General features: G+C 37.4%; 1 protein-coding gene across 1 annotated transcript in view; it reads right to left on the bottom strand.

Moving 5' to 3' along the window:
• MOCOS (molybdenum cofactor sulfurase) overlaps positions 1-20338 on the bottom strand; it is a 214441-nt gene that overhangs the window by 173003 nt on the left and 21100 nt on the right. The window contains exons 2-3 of the mRNA XM_005153576.3: positions 15990-16079; positions 13223-13289 (exon numbers count right to left, since the gene is read on the bottom strand). Of these exons, the coding sequence (XP_005153633.2) occupies positions 13223-13289; positions 15990-16079 (157 nt within the window). The remainder of the gene's footprint in view (positions 1-13222; positions 13290-15989; positions 16080-20338) is intronic.

Here is a 20338-nt window from a genome sequence, read left to right as displayed (position 1 = left end):
CTAACATGCTTAATTTTAAAGTCTTCATTTTACACACTGTATGTAATCAAACTTTTTATTAAACACTGCCAAGCAATCTGTCTCATTTAAAATGAGCTGCTAGAGGAGGTAAAGGTCCATTAAGCTGTTAATTGCACACTATAACTCTGATTTCTTGAAAAGTTATGTTGAATATAGTTTCCCAAATGCTTAATTTCACATTTACCTAATTCTACTGCCATAGCTACTACACTGGTCAGGTATACGATAACAAATCAATACAGCCATTTCAGCAAAATTCTCGCACGTAGAAAGAGGATTTAATCTCTATTTCTCTTCTTTGAGTTTGATATGGGGAATTTCGCTGTACAGGTACAAAACACAATTTTGCTAATGTAGAAATACAAGTACACCCTAAAGGCAAAGTGCTTCTGCTACAATAATGGCTTAAGTGATTTGAGAGCTCAAATTCATTGCAAGTAAACCTCAATTAGATTTGAAAATGAAAGTCAAGGAAGTGACATAGAAAATGTGATATGCCACTGTTTTTAAATTACTTATAATGGAGGTCAAAAAATACCTGAGGCTGTGAAAATAAACTGAGATGACTCCAAAGCATTTAAACCACATACAAACATTTTCAAAAAGATTGTTACCTCCTATATATAGTTCTGAAATTGTTTGAAAATGGTCGTTTTATGAGAAACTCACCATCAAAACATTTAAATTTAACTATACTGAACTCAAGAAACACCAACATCTTTTACATACTAGCTAATTACCTAGACCTTCCTTCAGATCATGTACCCTTGGTAAGCAAAATTGTACTTTCATTCTTAAATTACTTTATATCCATCTTTGGTTTAGTTTGTAGTAACTTCAATCATATGATAATGTAATTAGGGAGAGTAGAAAAAGATGAAGCATATATTAATTCCTCTCAAAAAGGCACATAAAGCATAGTATAACATGAACATTAAAAATTATTTTTTCCTTTTTCTCCTCTATGCAATAAGCTCTGCAGATCTCTTTGCAACACTGAGAATGAAGCAATTAGCACTGGTGTGTGTAAATTTATTACATCCATCCCTGGCATCTTTGTTGGGGGAATATCTTTCCTCTAAGTTTCATGACCTGTCCACAGGAGCATCTTCAGCTACCTGTATTTCCAGTGTTTTGTCAAACCCATGCATTTTAAAATGGCAGGTACTCTTCCCAGCAAGAATTTATGGTGAATCCCTCCTATTTTGGAAGGACTCCGATATCTTTGAGTTGCCAGGAATGCCTTCCTGGTGTACATAGAAATCATAGAATGCTTTGGATTGGAAAGGAATTTAAGATCATCTAATTCCAATCTAGTTCCAATCTCTCTGCCATGGGCTGGGACACCTTCCACTAGGCCAGACATATTCAGCATATTGTCCACAGGGAATAACTTCAACCAACAACCCCTCAGCAGAAATACAAGAATACAGATGATTTAGCCCTTTCATTGATACTCGTGACTGACTGCATCTTCATTGATACACAGCTTTCAGCTCTGACTTTCATGGGCCACAACCAGGAAAAATGTTATCTTCACTCCTTTTCGCACAATAGAAAAAGCACCTGAAGAGATCAAAAGGACCCCAAATTTACAAAAGAAAACACCATGAATATTATGTTAAGTACAAACAGCTTTGAAACATATCAGCACTATCTTTCAAATTACATTGGCTGTTCAGGGCCTGAGACCTCAGATTAAGAGAATTAAATTTCCAAAACTCAGTGAAGTGTGTGGTTATTTAATTAAAAACAGGCAGAATTTCATTTGCTCTTCATTGTTAAGAATACCACCTATAATATCATATTTTGGCAGTATAGCTTAACTCCAATTTATACTAAAAGCATACTTCATCGAACTCATTCTGAAGTTCATTACAAACGCTAAATACCAGTACTATTTGTTATAGCAATCTCATCCCATTTGGATGTTTAAATAGGCAAACATGGTCAGATAAACTTGGAGCAGCTTGTTAATGCTTTACACTTTTTCAGATTAAGTCTTTTTTTATTTGACCTGCTACTGTGAGCTATGTTATGTATCCCTGACTTTAAATTTTCACAGGTATAGTTCAAAGTGCTGAAAAAGTACAGAATTTTGTTGCTTGTACCTGTGCCTACAAAGTACATTACACTACTTTATTTTCCTTACAAATGAGGTAGCATATTATACTCATTAGTGGACTATATTCCATACAGCAAGTACTTCTCACTGACTGACAGAAAATTACCATTGTGCACTGTCTTCAGGTTATGAATATGGCTCAGACTGTACCCTGTAAGGCTGGCACATGGTAAAACTTTCTCCCACCTGAAGAAGAAAGTAGGAGACTTGAAGAGAAGCAACAGCATCTCATTTACTGAGATAACTATCAAGACAGCTGGAAAGACCTGCTGGAAAGACCTACTGGAAAGCTGGGGGGGAGGTCTCCTCTTTCTTATGAACAGCTATATCTGCCAAGTAGGAGGGAGGAGAGGCCCTGCTCCTACCTGTTTTGGCTCAGGCAAGTTTGGTTACTTGACCTATATCATGGTTGTTCAGGCTTCCTCCTTAGATAAGGTAACCCGTTGCTGACAAATTTACAAAGACCTTTCAATCTACTATGGTAACACGTTTAACTCATCACAAGTAAACATAGGCAAAGTTTATGCTGCAGTCATGGACAATCGTGCAGAAATTATCCACTCGTAGCATACTATTCACATAGGAGGAACGTGACTAAGAAGAGTTAGGAGGTCTGTTTTCACCCAGGCTCAGCCACTGCCTTCACACGCTGTCTCAGCCACACTTCAGAGATCTGTAGTTTCTCACTCAAGTCTGAAAGCATGGTAATACCTGAAGAGCTAAAAAGGAAGACTGTAATACTGTTACTGGAATTGTGTTGTTACATGATTTCAGATAAAAATAAAGCAATCAGAATCATTCCTAAATACCTTTGGCAGGGGAGGAAACATTTCCCAAGTATGTTACTAAGAAAATCACATTATACGGTGTGTATGATATTAACAGGATCCACATTCAGCATTTTTGCATAATTAAAGTTAAATATATGGGGCCCACTGTTCTGTCCCTGGAAGACCAGATAGGTACTTTCCAATAAGCTTGTACATGGAGACTATAGGATTTGCAGTGTATCAATGTGGGACTAAATGGTTTCCAGCCCTGAAAGGCTAGCAGAGCAGCTGTTGTCTAACAGAACATTTTGGATTCTAGTTTTCACTTCCCACAAAAAGACAAATCTGTGTGAAATAAAAAAAAACCTTCAGTTTTTATAGATTTATAGCAAGATTGTAAGCATCTTCAAACAAGCTCTTATTGTCAGGCAGATCTCATTCTCCTGTTGCAAAGAACTTGAACGGACAGCAAGTGAACTAGAGGTTTCACAGAAGGCTGACCAAAGAGCCAGCCTCCTAGAGATGGCTGAGGAGACACCACACAGGATTTTCCAGCTGGACTTTGAAACCAACATGTCCGTGAAATTTTTCTTAGAAGGGCAAAATTAACTAGGATTATGCTTGCACCAATAAAGCACAGTGTTTCCCGTATTAGCACAAAAGCCTCAGCATTATATGCCAGAGGTCAGTTTTAGTATTCATCATCTTTCATCTTTTGGTGGTTTGGTTTCTTTTGCTTCCTCTAAGACAACACTGTTTTCATACATAGTCTACTCACGAGTCAGAAAAATCTGGTCTGTGAGCAGAGACAGATTTTCCAAGGAATGACTCCTGTCTCTAGAAACCCCTTACTGTGTAACAAGTATTGTGAAAAAAAACCCCTTGTGAAATACTAAAAACCTTTAAAAAAGGTAAAGAAAGACAAGTTAAAATAAGTGGTAAGAGTATGGTTGAGAAAAGCCCATGTGTTGAAAAGCTATTCTGAACGCTATTGACTGTGAACACTGGATTCACTACAAGCCTAGGGAGTCTTCATAAAATCTAAAGCATATGCATCTTACTCCTCTAAACAGTCTCACCATCCAGAAGATTGGAATAAATTCTAAAGTATTAGCAACGTTATTGAACTGGCACTCAATAATACAAATGATGCAATTTTCTTCTTCCTTGACACATAGCAAATATACTAATAAAATCTAGCAAACTAAACCTGGATTCACTAGATGTTTTTAACCTTAATACAAAGGAGATGGTTCTGTTCAAAGTATTGCTTCATTTATCTTTCATATTCCTGTATATTACCGTGACTTATGCTGCTTCTTAGACACCTTTCGTTTCAAGGACATCTTTGCTACAACTTTCTTGTTAGAAATAAAGTTTTAAACAGGTGGGAAACTTGAATGAAATAAGCAGAGAAACAAAAGAAAGAATAAATAAACTTAGAAGGAAATCATTAATATTACCAGCATATACTACAAATGTCTTTCTCAGTTTTAGGTACCTATTTGTTACATATTTTTAAACTACCAATGAAAAGTAGTGCATTTAGCTCCAAAGAACTAGATGCTCAAAGTGATCAAGATAATCAAATAATTTGTTCTCCTTCAAGTCAATGTAGTTTCGTACATAACACTTCCATGTACAAAATCTCATGGCCTTCTTTCATTTTTGCTCTATTCATATCAGTATCAACCAGTTTATGGTCCACATTATCACTCTCAGCCTAACATGAAAATTCAGAACAAAAACCAAACATGACAAAACATCTTCCAACAAATTTATCACATTTTAGAAGAATCCCCACAAAGAGGTAGTTTCTTTCAACATGGAAATTCATTGTGCCTGTAGGTTTCCTCTATTCATTTGAAATGCCACTGCCATTTCCTTACCTTCACAATAGTTTTTGTCTTCTCCTAGAACCCAGAATACTTGATCAGGCCACACCTACATTGAATGAATCTTTTATTCTGTTTTAATTACCATAGTCTTGATTGCTATGCTGTAGGACTTACTTCAACAGCCCCATTCTCTTTTGGCTACACATTTTTTGAAAGATGAAGGAAATCAGAACAAGCCCAGAGACAGGGTCAATGAGATTGGGGTGGGGAATGAGAGTACACCTTGGAAGTAGAAGCTAGAGGAGCTTATCTTGTTCAACCTACAAAAACAGGTGAATGGGACACGCCTCCTTTACATAAATGCATCAGAAGGTGGTAAAGGTGAAAAAGACCACAAAAGCCTATAGGCAACAAAAATTTCTGGTGCAGAAACAAAAGAACACTGACTTTGCATGATCCAGTGGAAGAGAGAGTTTTCTAGCCCTCCCAGTGGGAAAAAGATCACCAATAGTAGATGAAAAGTACCCTATAATAGCAGGAAATGAGACTCAATCTCGGTGCATTTCCATACTGTTGAACCATACTAGCCCAGATATGTTTATGACCTGGCTGTTCTGAAACCTCCCAAAACCCTTACTGGGACTTCACACTCTCATTTCATTCCTGCTCGGGCTAAGCTTGCTGGTTTGCACCACGTCATTACCCTTTGCCAGTCACCACTGCCCATTCTTCTTCACTCCCTGTTGTCAGTTTCTTCTGCTCAGCACTGCTGGTGCAGTACTTCCCCTGGCTCCAGTCCCTTTGGTTAACATATAACCTGGGCAGCTGCCTTGCTTTTTGCCACAGAAAGGTTCAAATTTTCAGCAGCGCAGCAATGACCTAGGTTACAAGCCATTACATATTTAATGAACATGGTTAGCTGGCATCTGCCTGTGGCCAAGTGGGTTCTCAGTGCTGAGGAAAGACAAAAAGGTAACCACCACTAATAGATGTGGGATATTAACTGAGAACTGCAGCAAGACAAAAGGTTGCAGAGAGCTGCAAAACAGAAAAAAAATCCACCAGCACTAGGACTACAAAATGTAGCATGGACACCATAAATAGCCTGCTCATTAGAGAGACCTGAAGGTGTGTGCCATTGTTTGGAAAAGTAAAGGTGTTTCTCTGTCTGCAAGAACCGATGAGCTACACATAGTCTACAACAACACATAAAAGCCAATGGCATTATCAGAGATGAGAAGACAGCCACAGCTACACTTGATATAATAGGGACAGAGATAATTCTCAGGTGACATCACAACTAAAAGGAAAAAAAATGTAATGAAATCACTCAAACACTGCAGAATCATCTCACAAGGTTACTACTATTTGAAGAGATCTTATCTGCTTCTGGAGAAATAATTGAAGTTCCTGAACACATCACTAAATTCAGGGGGTTAGAAGTTAACCAGTAGTTTAGAAATATATATATATGTTTTCAAAATGTAAATAGTATGCCATGAACTAGCTAGTCCCTGTTCATAATAGTAAAAAATACAATCAACACTAATAGCTACTCACTTAGGTTGACTTTATACAAAAACCATTTCAGTGGATACCACTGTTTAAAGTGCTAAAAATCAAGACAGGACCATGAAGTATAACAACAACAGTACCAAAGAGCTGAGAAAACAGAAAAGTAAGTAGTCAGAATTTACATGCTTTTGGATGGGGAAAAGACTCATAATGCAAATGATGATCCTTTAAGGACTCAAGTAGGCTGGTTAAAACTGCAGCAAGGTGGAGTGCAGGTAGCAAGTATAAGGATTTGTGCAAAAAAGATCCGCCTTTTAGCAGAAGTGACACCAGAAATTTCAGATTTGTTGAGACACAGATGCCACCCTTTGAAATGCTGTAATGTCTCTTCAACAGTTTAATTGTAACAACAGATATTCAGATTGAGTAAGATTCAAAATAATGCCAGATTTGCTAACTTCACAGAATGATTCTTAGAGACTTCTTTAAAAGGTGCAGTAATAAATTATCTCTGTGCTTCTAAAACCATGGATGAATTAGCCCTTCCCAGGGTTATTGTTCTGGGCTCAGCAGTAGCAGTAATTTTTCTCCTTCTTAGTAGCTGCTGCAGTGTCGTGTTTTTGATTTTCAGCATGGGAACAGCGCTGATAACACCGATGTTTTCAGTTTCTGCTCAGTAATCTTTATTCTGACCAAGGACTTCCTGAGTCTCATGCTCTGCCAGAGAGGAGGGGAAGCTGGGAGGAAGCAGAGACAGGACACCTGACACAAACTAGCCAAAGACATATTCCATACCACAGCACGTCATGCCCACTGTATAAACTGGGGGCAGTAACCTGGAAGGGGGAGCTCACTGCTTGGGTCGGGCTAGGTATTGGTTGGCAGGCGGTGAGCAGTTGTATTTTCTTCTCTTGTTATTTCCCTTATCATTATTATTATTGGTGGTAGCAGTAGTGGTTTGTGTTATACCTTAGCTACTGGACTGCTCTTAACCCGTGGGAGTTACAGTCTTTCCATTCTCATCCCCATCTCCCCAGGAGTGGGGGAGGGGGGAGGAAGGGGGAGGGGAACAACTGAGCTAGCTGTATGGGTCTGAGTTACTGCCTGCACTTAAACCACGACAGTTATGATGGTAAATATAACATAAAATACAATAGCCTTAGGTTAAACTTTCATTTGTCATGCAATTCTCAGTAGAGGGTTATTGACTAAGTTTCAGATGGTGGAGCAAAACAAAAGGTGTCTGAAGTCTTAAAAAAAAAATAGACATAAGAAAAAAAATCACCTGAATTTTGTACAACATACATAACTCAAGATGGAATTCAAAATTCCTTGACTTGAACAAGTGAAGCACCTTTTCAATATTATATAACTATGCTGAGAAACAGAAGCACACTGTAGTCAAAACAAAGTTGTCAAACACAAACAGGTGCACAGAGGGGATGGCAGAAATTATTTTTGTGCTAAATATTCTATCTTATTTAGAATGTAAATAATCATCTAGGCCAGTAATGAAGTTGTCACATTCCCCTGGAGTTGGCTAGTGCTCCAAACAGCTAAACAGGACTATGTGTCTACACACTAAACAGCTTGGGCAACAAGTGTTCCCAGAAAAGTCACAGACCTGTGTCTCACTATACTGTTTCTTAGGAAGTAACTGCAAATCCAGAAGAGGAAGAAACACTGTATTTCTTCTACGAGTATTGTACAGCCTTGTGAGGAAAAAAAAAAAAAAACACCTCCATATAAACTCTGAAAGAGACAAAGAAGTGAAGGGAAAAGCAGAATTTGCATTGGGGAAATGTCACTACTTTTATCAATGTATTTTGCTCCAATTGGAATAGCTCATTCATCACCTTAGGTGCCCTCTCCCAGCCTTCCCCTCAGACATAGAGGGTATCAGGTCCTTGCCAAAAGAGCAGCTGAGGACATAGCAAAGCTGTGTGCACTTAAAAAATATGAGCCAAGACGGTGGCCTAAATCCAAGTCAGCCTGCACCACTCTCCCTACTCTGAATGCTATTTAGAGAGCAATGGCACAGCAAGATTGCTTTCAAACTTATTCTCCACTGCTTCTTTGTCACAGCCACATTATAAAGGCAGATTCCTGAGGTTTTTTCCTGAGTTGGGAAGGAAAATAATTAAAGGTCGTATTCACTGTTTTTCAGAACTCTTTGCAAAACACCCTCTAACCAGCCATGCAAATTAAACTCAGAATTGCCCAGAAGCATTTCATCCTTTGTGATTATGAAGTAGCAATACTGACCTCCAGATTTTAATTTATTTTACTGAAATATTTATTTCTTTCATTAAATGGAGCATTCCAGGTTTGGCTTTCTTTGCAACAGAGATTACTCAAAGAGCATGACCATGATACACAACTTTTATTTACTGCAGTCTCTTTGTACAAACTGTGAATGTATAAAGCTGGCTACTGGAAGAGTAACAGTATTAACAAATTCCTTTTTAAAGCTTTAGTTTATCATGTTAATGAGTTTTGCAAAACAGAGACAAAAGTCCAGGAATAAAGTTCAAAATAAACCAGACTGATTTCATTGGTCCTTAAACCAGTCTCCTAATTAATTAAAAAATAACAGTACCTGTTACCCCATCCAGAAGCTTTTTATTACCTTGCATAGGATTGCAAAGAATGAACCCACCTAAATTAATGGATTGACTCCTCAAAACAACTGTCTATAAAATGGAGACATTTGTCTTCATTTTAAGTTCACTATTCACCTGACTAGCCTTTTTTCTTTTACTGCTAAGAAAGAGACAAAAAAAAAGGTTCCCACAGTTGCAGAACAGGATAGGGGTGGCCAAGGGGACAACAAGAAGCACCTGCACGAAAACCATTGCTCTGTTGCTATGCAGTGCATAACAGAGCATGGAGCTGGGATATCAACCAGCTCACTGTGGGCACACTGGGATTGTTTCATTGCACACCTACATAAAATAATTTCATGAACCATGAGGAAAAAGATTATCCCTTTTGCCTATCATCAAGCTCTTCCAAAAGAACTATCCATTATTCATAATTATCCTCTAATGATTCTCCCATGTGCCATGTACAGAATAAGCCACCACCCTGGTGAGCACAGACTCCTTTTGCTAGACTTCACCGACTGTGGTATTTCAGACTTGCCCTGCTGAGCAGTAGGATGAGGAAAAGCATCATTTGTAAATGGTACTGTAAAACAAGAATGCAAAAGGGCTGAACCATCTCAGTTTTGAAAGGAGGTTTTCGAGTTGATAGGTACCATTAAGGAGGACAGGATGCAGCACTCAGATGTCACTCATTTGTACGGTCTCCCATTGATGACCTTTGCAAAGGACAAATCAATACTAAGCAGATACTGTATCTACAATTTCTTCCTGTGTAGGAAAGGTCAACCAATTTTCATGTATGTACCAGTTCTAACGTTACTATTTTCAGACACAGAACTGCTTAAACCTGGGAATAAAAGAAAATAAAATCTTATCTTGTGCATAGCACCATTTCAGAACATGTTATAATAAAAAAAAATAGACTTGGAATGGAAACTTATTTCATAAGCAATGTAGGACGTTTACAGAGGAAATGTAAAGCTTTACCTTGCTATCATGAAATGTTCTCTACAAATACAAAGTAAATGAAATTGCAAACACCATTTATAAGACTGCTTCCTTAGCAAAGTCCAGTATCACCTATGTGTTTTACCACAGAAGTAAATGCTTTTTAAAATACTAAACCATTTACATTTATTTTGTATATGCCCACTGCACCTTTTTTCATTTGTATGCATGGGCTACAGAGATTATTCTCCTCTTACAGTTCACTTAGATGGCATATTTTGAGAGAGGCCTTTATAGAAATATATGTTTTGGTTCCATATTTAAACTTGATCCCATTTAGGTCAATGCCAAATACTTTTAGCTTCAGTGAGAAAATTGTAATATTCTATGATACATATCGCACAGTCTAGATGACTGGCCGTGAAAGCTGAAATTTTATAGGTTCATTTTTAATGTATATTTGAATTCGCAAAGTATGCTTAAGTTTAGCATATCGCAGTACCTAAAAGTTCAAGGATGGACATTAAAACTCTATTAAATTAAAAAAAAACCCGTGTTTAAATGAAAAATATCCTGTTGTATATCTTAAACACACCACAAACATAAAACAACTCTAAAACTTAAGTCTGGCTCTTGGCTAGAAGACACTGCTACACAATTTGATATTGTAAAATCTACAAGGACAAAGTTTTAAAATATTCAGAAAGCTAGTATCTTAAAATGATTCCATATGGGAAAAGGGTTATTTAATACTCAGCGTAAAGAATTCTTGAGTTGCATTATCTGCAGCATCATCAGGAGATACTGCAGTTATGTTCTTTAGCTCTATGGAAGTGGAGCAATGGCATTTCCATACATCTGTAAGCAAAGTCATAAAAAGGATCTATAAACTTTTGGTGCATACATTTAATACTTTTTAGCAAGGTTTACTACAGTTCTTGCTTCCTCTTCTCAGAATCACTGATACACACAATGTCTCTGCAGTTCATTTCAAGTAAAGAGAAGCAATGTTTTTAAGAATAAAATAGTTATTTTACTCTTATTGTAATTCAACTGGTCAAGAGGTAAGGTGCTTTAATTACTGTAATTTCCTAAGTGTAGAAAACATCCATTGACTCAAATATTTAATTATTTATGTTATTTTCTTGCAAATCCATGTTCTAAGAGTCAATTCTGTCTACCAAGCAAATAATAAGGCAAAACCAAATCATACAGCTTTGTACTGTGGAACAGTGTACACTGCCAGACTAGAAAGTCTATTCTGTTGCTGCTATCACCAATATTGACTAATATAAATCAGAAATTAAGCTTTGTGTTTGTTTTTAATTAGTTGCTGTGTCATCTCATCAGAAAATCAAATTAATTTTTATTTTAAAAAAAACATATCATGTTGGAGTCAAACACTAGAAAAAGCCATATTTCTGCCTGCAGCCATGTGCAAGAAGCAGATTTATATGCAAGCTATTTGTTTTAAGATTTCTGAAACTAGCCACTAAGTTACTCTTTCACTAAAGAAATCCCGTCCATGCACTGTGATTCAGGATAGATATGTCTGTCTCCCTCTTTTGCTGTATTACTTATTTTGATTATCTGCAACAGCATGGAAATATAGATTTTTAATATACTTCAATTGCCTTTTAGGTAGATGACTTACTGACTAGTTCAGGGGCATTTTCTTCCTGAATTTTTATGACTATGTCTTTTTGATGACTATGCTTCTAAAATTTTTATTGAGGAATAATGACTGAATTTCTATAGGGATAGATGCAAATTCTTTTATGTGCAGCACTAAAGGTGTTCATTTGGATGCAGGGGGGTTTTCTCCCTAAAAAGAAAAAAAACAAAACAATCAACCAAAAAAAAAAAACCACCCAACCTTTTGGTTTGATTCTTAGAATCTTACATCCTTCTCTTATAGAAGTCTTAATCTTTTCTAGAGAAGGATCCAAAATAAAACAAGCTGAAGATGTCAACCTTTTTAGAGTGATATGTTACATGGTGAAAGTCTATTCCCTTACTCCCTAAAAAAGAAGAACACAGAGTACGATAATAGTTATTCTAGAAAGATCTACACTTTCTACTGTGCCTTCATAAGAAGAACAATGAAACGGCAACACTGAAATATCACTGAGAGTAAATGGAAACCAAAATGCTAAAGTTGCATGTGAGCACACAGGTAGGCTCAGAAGACTCTGCAGTGCTGCAGGATTGCTGTACCTGGCTATAAGTGTCTGCTTTTGGAAACAGCTATTCCTTATAGATAGTCTCATTTCATTTGGCCCTATGTTAATAGTTTGTCAGCCTGCAAAGCATATTGAGAGGGTTGCAGAAGAAGCAAAAATGAATAGTTGTCCAGAAAACTGGAGGGGGTTGGGGGTGGGAAAGTGAAAACAGGTTATAGCCAGCAGCACCTTCCAGCTAGAAATCTTAGGGCTTTTTCACACCCTCATAAAAATCTAGTCAGATAAAAAGCAGTAAAAAGGTGTATGACAGATTTTCTTCATTACAACAATGAATATTACGCTATAGTTCGATCACTACTGATCTGAATTCTGGAATGTGTTTTGGAGAAATCCTTGCTTTTATGAAAGATGATAAAACAAAGAGGAATCCACAACACTTCTTTTCTTGCACAAAGAGTGACATTAAATGCAGGTGAACAAACTAAAATCATACATGTCTTTCAATAAAGACATATTTTATAAAGTAGCAAGTTAGTTAAAACAACCTCCTAAAACCAATAATAAAGTACCTAAGTGTATATTTCTACACGGTGTCTAATGGCAAGAAGTGTACTTTCAGTATACTCTATCCCAAACTTTCAGGGGAATACCTTATTTGGAGATTCAGTTAATCCCCTTGCCAAACACAGAAGCCCCAGCACTCAATTTTACCTTTTTCTTTTTGCTCTTAAAATCACACTAAAATTACATTAACAGGTATTTTATTACTCCAACAGAAGTACCTGCTGTTAAACAACATACACATTCCCATAAGCTTTTTATAAATTCTCACAAGCCATTATAACCTATTTAATTTCATCTGAATTTTAACTATGTCCTTGTATTTCGTTCCAACTTACTATCTTACCATACCATCTTACTAATAATCACTTTTGAGATTGTAACTTCTGTATCTTAATTAAAACCATAGACTTATATTACAGCTCTAATTTAACTCCACAACTTTGAGAACTGGGGCATCTGGGAGAAAAAGAACTGACTGTCCAACACTTGATTGTAGAAGTACCTTGTGCTTAATAAGTGAAGTGTTTTCTTTAGATGTGATAGATGACCCTCAGAAAATGACATCTCATTAAAGCCATCAAAACAGCACAGGTTAATCAAAAAGAAAACTACAAAGTGCATTGTGCAACATCTGAAAGAAAGATTATTCTACCTGTATCGGACATGCTCGATTGTGTCATACGTCAGCTTGCTGCTGATATTCTGACTATGAGGGTTGCCTAGGAGACAACAGAGATATAGAAGTTAATCATTAATCACATTTTTGCTATTAATTTTTTCTTTTATGAAAGTATTACACCAAGCCAGCCTGAAAAGATGACAAAGAAAGATTTAACATATACTTCACAGCAATGCCCTGAAGCTGCTTTGACTGGTTAGTCGAGAGAAGGGACATATAACAGAAGAAAGCAATTATGACAGACCTTGAAACTTCAGCTATTAATACTTAGATAGTTCCCTTAAAAAGAACCCAACACAACTGCATATGCACAAACATACAAGGAAAAAGTATAGACAAAATACACATTCATAGATATATTTGCACACTAGCTAAGAAGCAATTCAGAAGAGACAGCATCTGGAGATAATAGACATTCATGGTTGGACACCAGGACTAACCCTGGTGTTTTTAGTGTCTGAAATTTAAATAGCTCATGAAAATATAAGTTTTATTGCAAGGTTAGTAGTCACTTTAGCACAGCTCAGCACAAGCACATATTAGTAATTAAGACAGCACATAAGAACGGCATGAATTTATCTTCTTGAGCAGAAAAGATTACAGCAGTATCGACACAGGCACAGCACACTTTCCTGCTAGTAAATGCTCAAAGAACCTGCCTAAACAGTTTGGAAAGAGAGCAAGAAAAAAAAAAAAAGCTATATTAATGCTGTTTCATCAGTAGGCTACAATATTAGCTACTCTCTTGAAAATTTCAAAATCACCTTGCTGAAAGTTATTGAGTGAAGGTGTTGGAAAGAATGATAAGTTTAGAGCTCAACCCCAAAACTAATACTTAGACTTTTCATGTCTGATGTTGCATTTCTGTAATTTCCAATTCAAATATTCTCAATTTAGAAGTGAGAATCTCTCTTACATTACTTTCCCTCATTTGCACATGCAACAGCTAAACTGCAGTTCTTCAAGCCTGTGGATTAGCACCAAGAATAATAAAAAATAAAAAGAGCTGGAAGTCAAACTCTCCCCCCCCCCCTCACATCTGTGCCTTTTAAATTAACTCTTTACTATCCTCAGCATATCAGATATAACTGAAAAAAAAAGAGATTTGATCATACTAGAGCTCATAATATCATTTTAGATGAATGCAGTATTAGAAATTATAGAGTTTGTTCTCCCATAGCATTATAGGTACTGTGCAAATCTGCTCCAAACTGGCAGCACTACTATTTCTTTTTACAAGCACTCAATTGATTCACAAATTAATTTATTTTGCTGCCACAGATTTCACTTATTGCCAGGGTTGAGCCCAATGTTGTTTGAAATAACTAGAACCAGAGTGCGTACATTTCACTTTACAATGACTGTAGTGACAGAACATTAATTTTAATAGCACTGACATGCACTCGAATAGAAGATTTTGAATGCAATTGAATCAATGTATCTTGTAACAGCAAAAAAAACCTATTCCTATCGAGAACCACATCTATTTCACAGTGGAACAGATCCACACTCTGGATCCTGATACCTTCCCAGCATTCAAGAAACAAATGAGAGGGAAATGACAAGTACAATGACACACTGAAAATTAAAACTATCCAGAACTGTCAAGTGGCTTGCCCAGGTGATAAGCTCAAGTGTGCCAGTGCTTCAGTGAACATTTTTCTTTTAAAACAGTTGTATCTAGTTTCTAAGTGAAGAATCCCTTTGCTCTGGGTATTAGGGAGCACAAGTTAGACACAAAACTGGCAAAATGACACATAGCCCATAGATAAAAAATCTTGATCTCTTCAGTGGAACTAGTAACAGAATATATAGATAATACTGAACAGTATTTTTTTTTCTGGTTAAGCATGTATCAGTCTAATGTAAATTTTTTTCACACAGTAACAGTATTTCCTAAACAATGGATGCTGCTGCCTTTGTATGAAAGCACATTCAGTGTGTGGCTCTTAGCTCATAGACTCAGAATACCAGGTTGGACCAGACCACAAGGATCATCTGGTCCAACATTTCTTTGCAAAAGCTAGATAATAATGTTAGAAAGAGATGAAAGGTTTAAGTAGAGGATCTGGGTACAAAGTACTTATAGATTGTGCTAAAGTGCCCGCATTCATAGCTGCAATAGCTAAATCTATACCTAGATACTAACAATTCTGTAGATATTTCACTTTTTTAAGTGCAAGTTTGCTTTGGCAATACACATGCTCTCTGTGATTATGCACATCAGTCTAATAGTCTGGGAGAGGTATGGCACCTATTCTCTGAATCAATTCACTTAGCATCTTCTAGCTAAGCTTCCTTCGGTACTAAGCCACAGTATAAGATCCCTGTGATGACTCTCATTAAGAAGAGGGTGGTTCTGGATTCTGGTCCTTTCATAAGAAAGTAGTTTTGTTGCATTTTGTGTGGGAAAAAAAAAAAAAGACTGAACAAACAGTTCTCAGAGCTACATTGTATTTGCTTATCCCCAGCAGGGTGCCCTAACCCCTGGGCAGCAGAGTCATGCTCCCTTTGATTTTTCTTATTCACCAATACAGACACGTCCTTGACCACCAAAGAACAAAGCCAGGGGTAAGGTAAAGGAACTATGACTCCTTTACAGAATCACTGGTCTTCCAAGTGCTCTGTAGCAGCATTAAAATGCCCACAGAAGTACTCTTCCAGCAATTCAAGAGGCATAGTTTTGGTCTATTTAGATGGAAACTTGAGAAGACTGATGGGAATTCTGTTTTGCACTTACCATAAACATTATTTCTGAGGTCATCAGTAAAAGCTTTAAGTAAACTCTCTGGGAAAAGTGCTGAACCAGCATGGTCAAGGTAGGTAATTCCTATAATAAAAAAAAAAAAATTAATAGATTCATTTTTTTTTAAATATCTAATTCCAATTTCTCACAGAACACATTTTGAAGAGCATCATCAAAACACCCCTAGTGCAGTACAACACTCAAAAAGTCAATTTCCCTAAACTTCCTGGGGTATGATATTTCTCTGTCTGAGGCTTAGAGGTCTCTAAAGCTCTCAAACATGTTTCTCAAATTAGTTCCAATAGTCAAGAAAGGCACATTTTATTCATTAACATTAAAGAAAAAAAGGATACAATAGAAGCCTGACATTTCAATTGCATCTTTAGAACTTTTAATTGAAACCAAAATATTTTAAGAGGTCCCTCCTTTCATGTTTAGATTACACGTTCATTGGAAGAGAAGAATCTTGTTTTGCCTGTACAAGACTAAGCAACCTAGCGTCTTCAGCCGTAGTATTTTATTAGTCCTAGGCACTAATTATGAACACTACGTTTACCACTATGTTAATAATTATTATTAATAACAACAACAGTAGTGTTGTCTCTTTGATGACAAATGAATCAAATCTCTCAAGAACTGACAAGGCTTAAATCATGCATGAAGCCCACAGACAGGACAAGTTTAAGTTTTGATAGATTTAAATATTTCTTGCCACTCTGCTGCACTTAACATTCAATTCATTTTTAAAATCTCTTTTTATATTATTAAGCTATTGCAAAACTTTTAAATAAGTGCTTATTGGAAATGAAGGCTTTCTCATGTTTGGCCATTTCAGATTTCCTAATCTTTAGCAATTATTCTTCCATTTCTCCAGTGTGTTTCATGCCCTTTATTAGTTTTTTCATTTCACTTACCTTAAGTATTTCAACCTATTTCAAATTTTAATAATGATGAATATGATTAAGATTAGAATTTATTAAGTATTTTGAAGGCTTTTCCTTTCCAAAGGGATTTAAAACTGAGTTAAGCTTTAAACGAGAAGCGCTGGCACTTGGAAATATACATTATTATATATTATGCTGCTGTAGCAGTGATTCAGTTGGTAAAAATGTGAGGCAGTGCTAATGATAAAACCAATCTTGGCTGAAATGCAGGGGGTTTGAAAGGACAGATGCATACTGCATCATGGCAGGAGACAGCCCTGTCCAGCACAGCAGCATGTCCTTTGCCAGAAAGGGGACACCAGCAAAGGGACAGCCACTCTTCCTCCATCAGGCCATGTGCTCACCAAGGTTGTGCTGAGACCAGGGCCTGCCATGCAGCTAACGGCTTAGCACCAAATTCTTCTGCTGTGAGGTGGAGTTGAAATGGGAGTAACAACAATGAACACCAACACTGCGGCCCAGCTCAATGGCTATAAACAACCCAGGGTCATTGGTTACAGCTGCAAGAGTTGGGAAAGGCAGGCTTAGAGTTGAGAAAGGGAAGAGGCAGCCCTGAGCAACAGATAGGGCAGAAATACTGCTGTACTGGAGGCAATCATCCCGGCCAACACTCTTTCTCAACAAAGCCCACAGAGATGCCATTTGGCTCATTAGCTCTTATGGGCACCACAAGCACAACCTCGTGATGCTCCTCCAAAGGCAGATAACCACTGGTTTTTGATACCTTCAGCCCTACGGAAGTAGGGGCTGGAAGGATCAGTCAACGAGGTTGACAACACTGATATGATAACACAACTACAGCACAAACAAAAACTAAGCACCTGACTGTGGCTTCTCAAACACAAACCATTCACTGACAAGGGGATGGGCACTTTCCATATTGACTGACGCTCCTGTGAGGCAATGGGGACTAAGAGAGCTTTAGCTAAAGGCTCCCTGAAGTGGTTTTTCAACTTTGATTTGTTACATAACTCCTTATGAAGGACAACATTTCAGTTCTGTGAAATGGAGGTAAAATAAGCAGCTGGTCATTATTTAAATTCTTCCTATGGGTATATGACTTCAAAAATATGGGAGGGCATCTGACTGAGTAAGGAAAAAATATTGATTCTTAAACATTTATTTTATCTTCAATGCTGCTGTTTAATTGGAAACAGAAAACAGCATTTAATGCCCTTTCTCCACTGCCCCCCAAAAAGAAATAGGCTCTCTTATAATTTGAGACTGTGCTGAAACAAATATCTTTCTTGCTACTGCACTTTTATGCAGGAAGTTTTTTTTTCTTACTTATTTCAATAAAACTGTATTTTCAAAGGGAAGAAAAAAATGTGGCACATGCATAACACTGGCAAAGAACATTAATAACATTCATTGTGCTTTTCCCCTAGTTTAATAACATTTGCTATTTTAACTTTATTGAATGCACATTAAGCAAAGAGATTTGTCAGTATATACAGAATAATACAATTCTCCCTCGTTCACTGTGGTATTTAGTATAGATGCTGTCAGCAATATGAAATTATACTGTTTACGGGAAGTAACAGGAGAAAGAAAATATAATATGATCTACCAAGAAAAATAAAATGAAATATCCATCAGGACGTCACTTCGTTGCTCAGGGAAAATGTAAAATTAACTTTTAGTTTAATTTACATACCATTATGTTTGGAATGTGTAACTGACTTCATTGATCTAGTAATATACCAACTATTTGATAAAATCACATTTCAGAAGCAGGTTTTTTTATAGGAGTATCGAAAACCATTCAGTGTGTCGGCATTAGTTATGGAAAGTTATTCAACAAGAGTATTGGTTCATAAGCTGTAATATTCATATGCTAATATTCTTGCAGATTAATTTTACATGGAGAACTCTTTGGGAACCAACGCAGGCCTGTCTGTGTTGCTGAAGAAAGCCCCAGCCCAGCTTTCTCTTCTCTTTCTGTGCTACAGTTCATCTCTTAATAAAGCATCTGCCATCTCTGTGTGGCTGCCTTGGCTCTTTGTAAATCTTCATGAGTGCATGTACACATAGGGCCTTAGCAATGCCAGGGGACCATTCAGTTTAACTAAACATTTCTATCTCTTAATGAAAAAAAGATAATGATAATTTAATTTAGAGCATTTTAAAATCAGAGTTTAAGACCGGGAGAGAACATTCAACTGTACATAGTCTGACTGCCTGCAAAATACGCAAGGCAAAAAGAAACTACAGGGAAAATAAAAGAAACTACTATCTTTTTGAGCTGAAATACCTGCTTCTGACAAAAGCACACTTTCATGAAAGGTGATTCCACCTGACTTTGAAGAAATTTGAAGACGTCATTGGTGAGCTGAGAGTAGAACAAGATGGTTGCACCCTTATTAAATCTTTTAGTAATTATTAAGCTATTTATATGCTTACCATCAAGAGGATTTTCTAGATGGGGAGGAGCACAGAGGGGTCACGGAAGCACTTCCTGCAACGGCCTCGCAGCACATAAGACTAAGCTTTCTCCTTCTTCACACCCTACCTGTAAACCCATACAGTCCAGCTGATTACAGGCTGACAGTTTCCTTGCCAAAAGCTTCATAAGGAAAAATAAAAAATGCAGTTTACAACACAACAACTGTACAGTGTCATGAATTTTGACTGGAGGATATAACTGCAATTCAGTAGGATTATAGCACAATATTACTTGGAAAGTAGATACAGCCATTGCCCTGGGGAATCATAGAATCATAGAATAGTTAAGGTTGGAAAGGACCTCAAGATCATCTAGTTCCAACCCCCCTGCCATGGGCAGGGACACCTTGCAGTAAACCATGTCACCCAAGGCTTCATCCAACCTGGCCTTGAACACCGCCAGGGATGGAGCATTCACAACTTCCCTGGGCAACCCATTCCAGTGCCTCACCACCCTAACAGTAAAGAATTTCTTCCTTAGATCCAATCTAAACCTCTGCTCTTTAAGTTTCAACCCATTACCCCTTGTCCTATCACTACAGTCCCTAATGAATAGTCCCTCTCCAGCATCCCTGTAGGCCCCCTTCAGATACTGGAAGGCCACTATGAGGTCTCCACACAGCCTTCACTTCTCCAGGCTGAACAGCCCCAGCTTTCTCAGCATGTCTTCATAGGGGAGGTGCTCCAGTTCCTTGATCATCCTCATAGCCCTCCTCTGGACTTGTTCCAACAGTTCCATGTCCTTTTCTGTTGAGGGTACCAGAACTGTACACAATACTTCAGGTGAGGTCGCACAAGAGCAGAGTAGAGGGGCAGGATCACCTCCTTTGACCTGCTGGTCACACTTCTTTTGATGCAGCCCAGAATACAGTTGGCTTTCTGGGCTGCGAGCACACACTGAAGCTGGCTCATGTTCATTTTCTCACCAACCAATACCCCCAAGTCCTTCTCTGC

This window comes from Melopsittacus undulatus, chromosome 1, assembly GCF_012275295.1.
Source record: "Melopsittacus undulatus isolate bMelUnd1 chromosome 1, bMelUnd1.mat.Z, whole genome shotgun sequence".
NCBI classification, from domain to species: Eukaryota; Metazoa; Chordata; class Aves; order Psittaciformes; family Psittaculidae; genus Melopsittacus; species Melopsittacus undulatus.
Note: the sequence above shows the minus strand (reverse complement) of the source record. Positions and strands in the feature narration are given on the sequence as shown.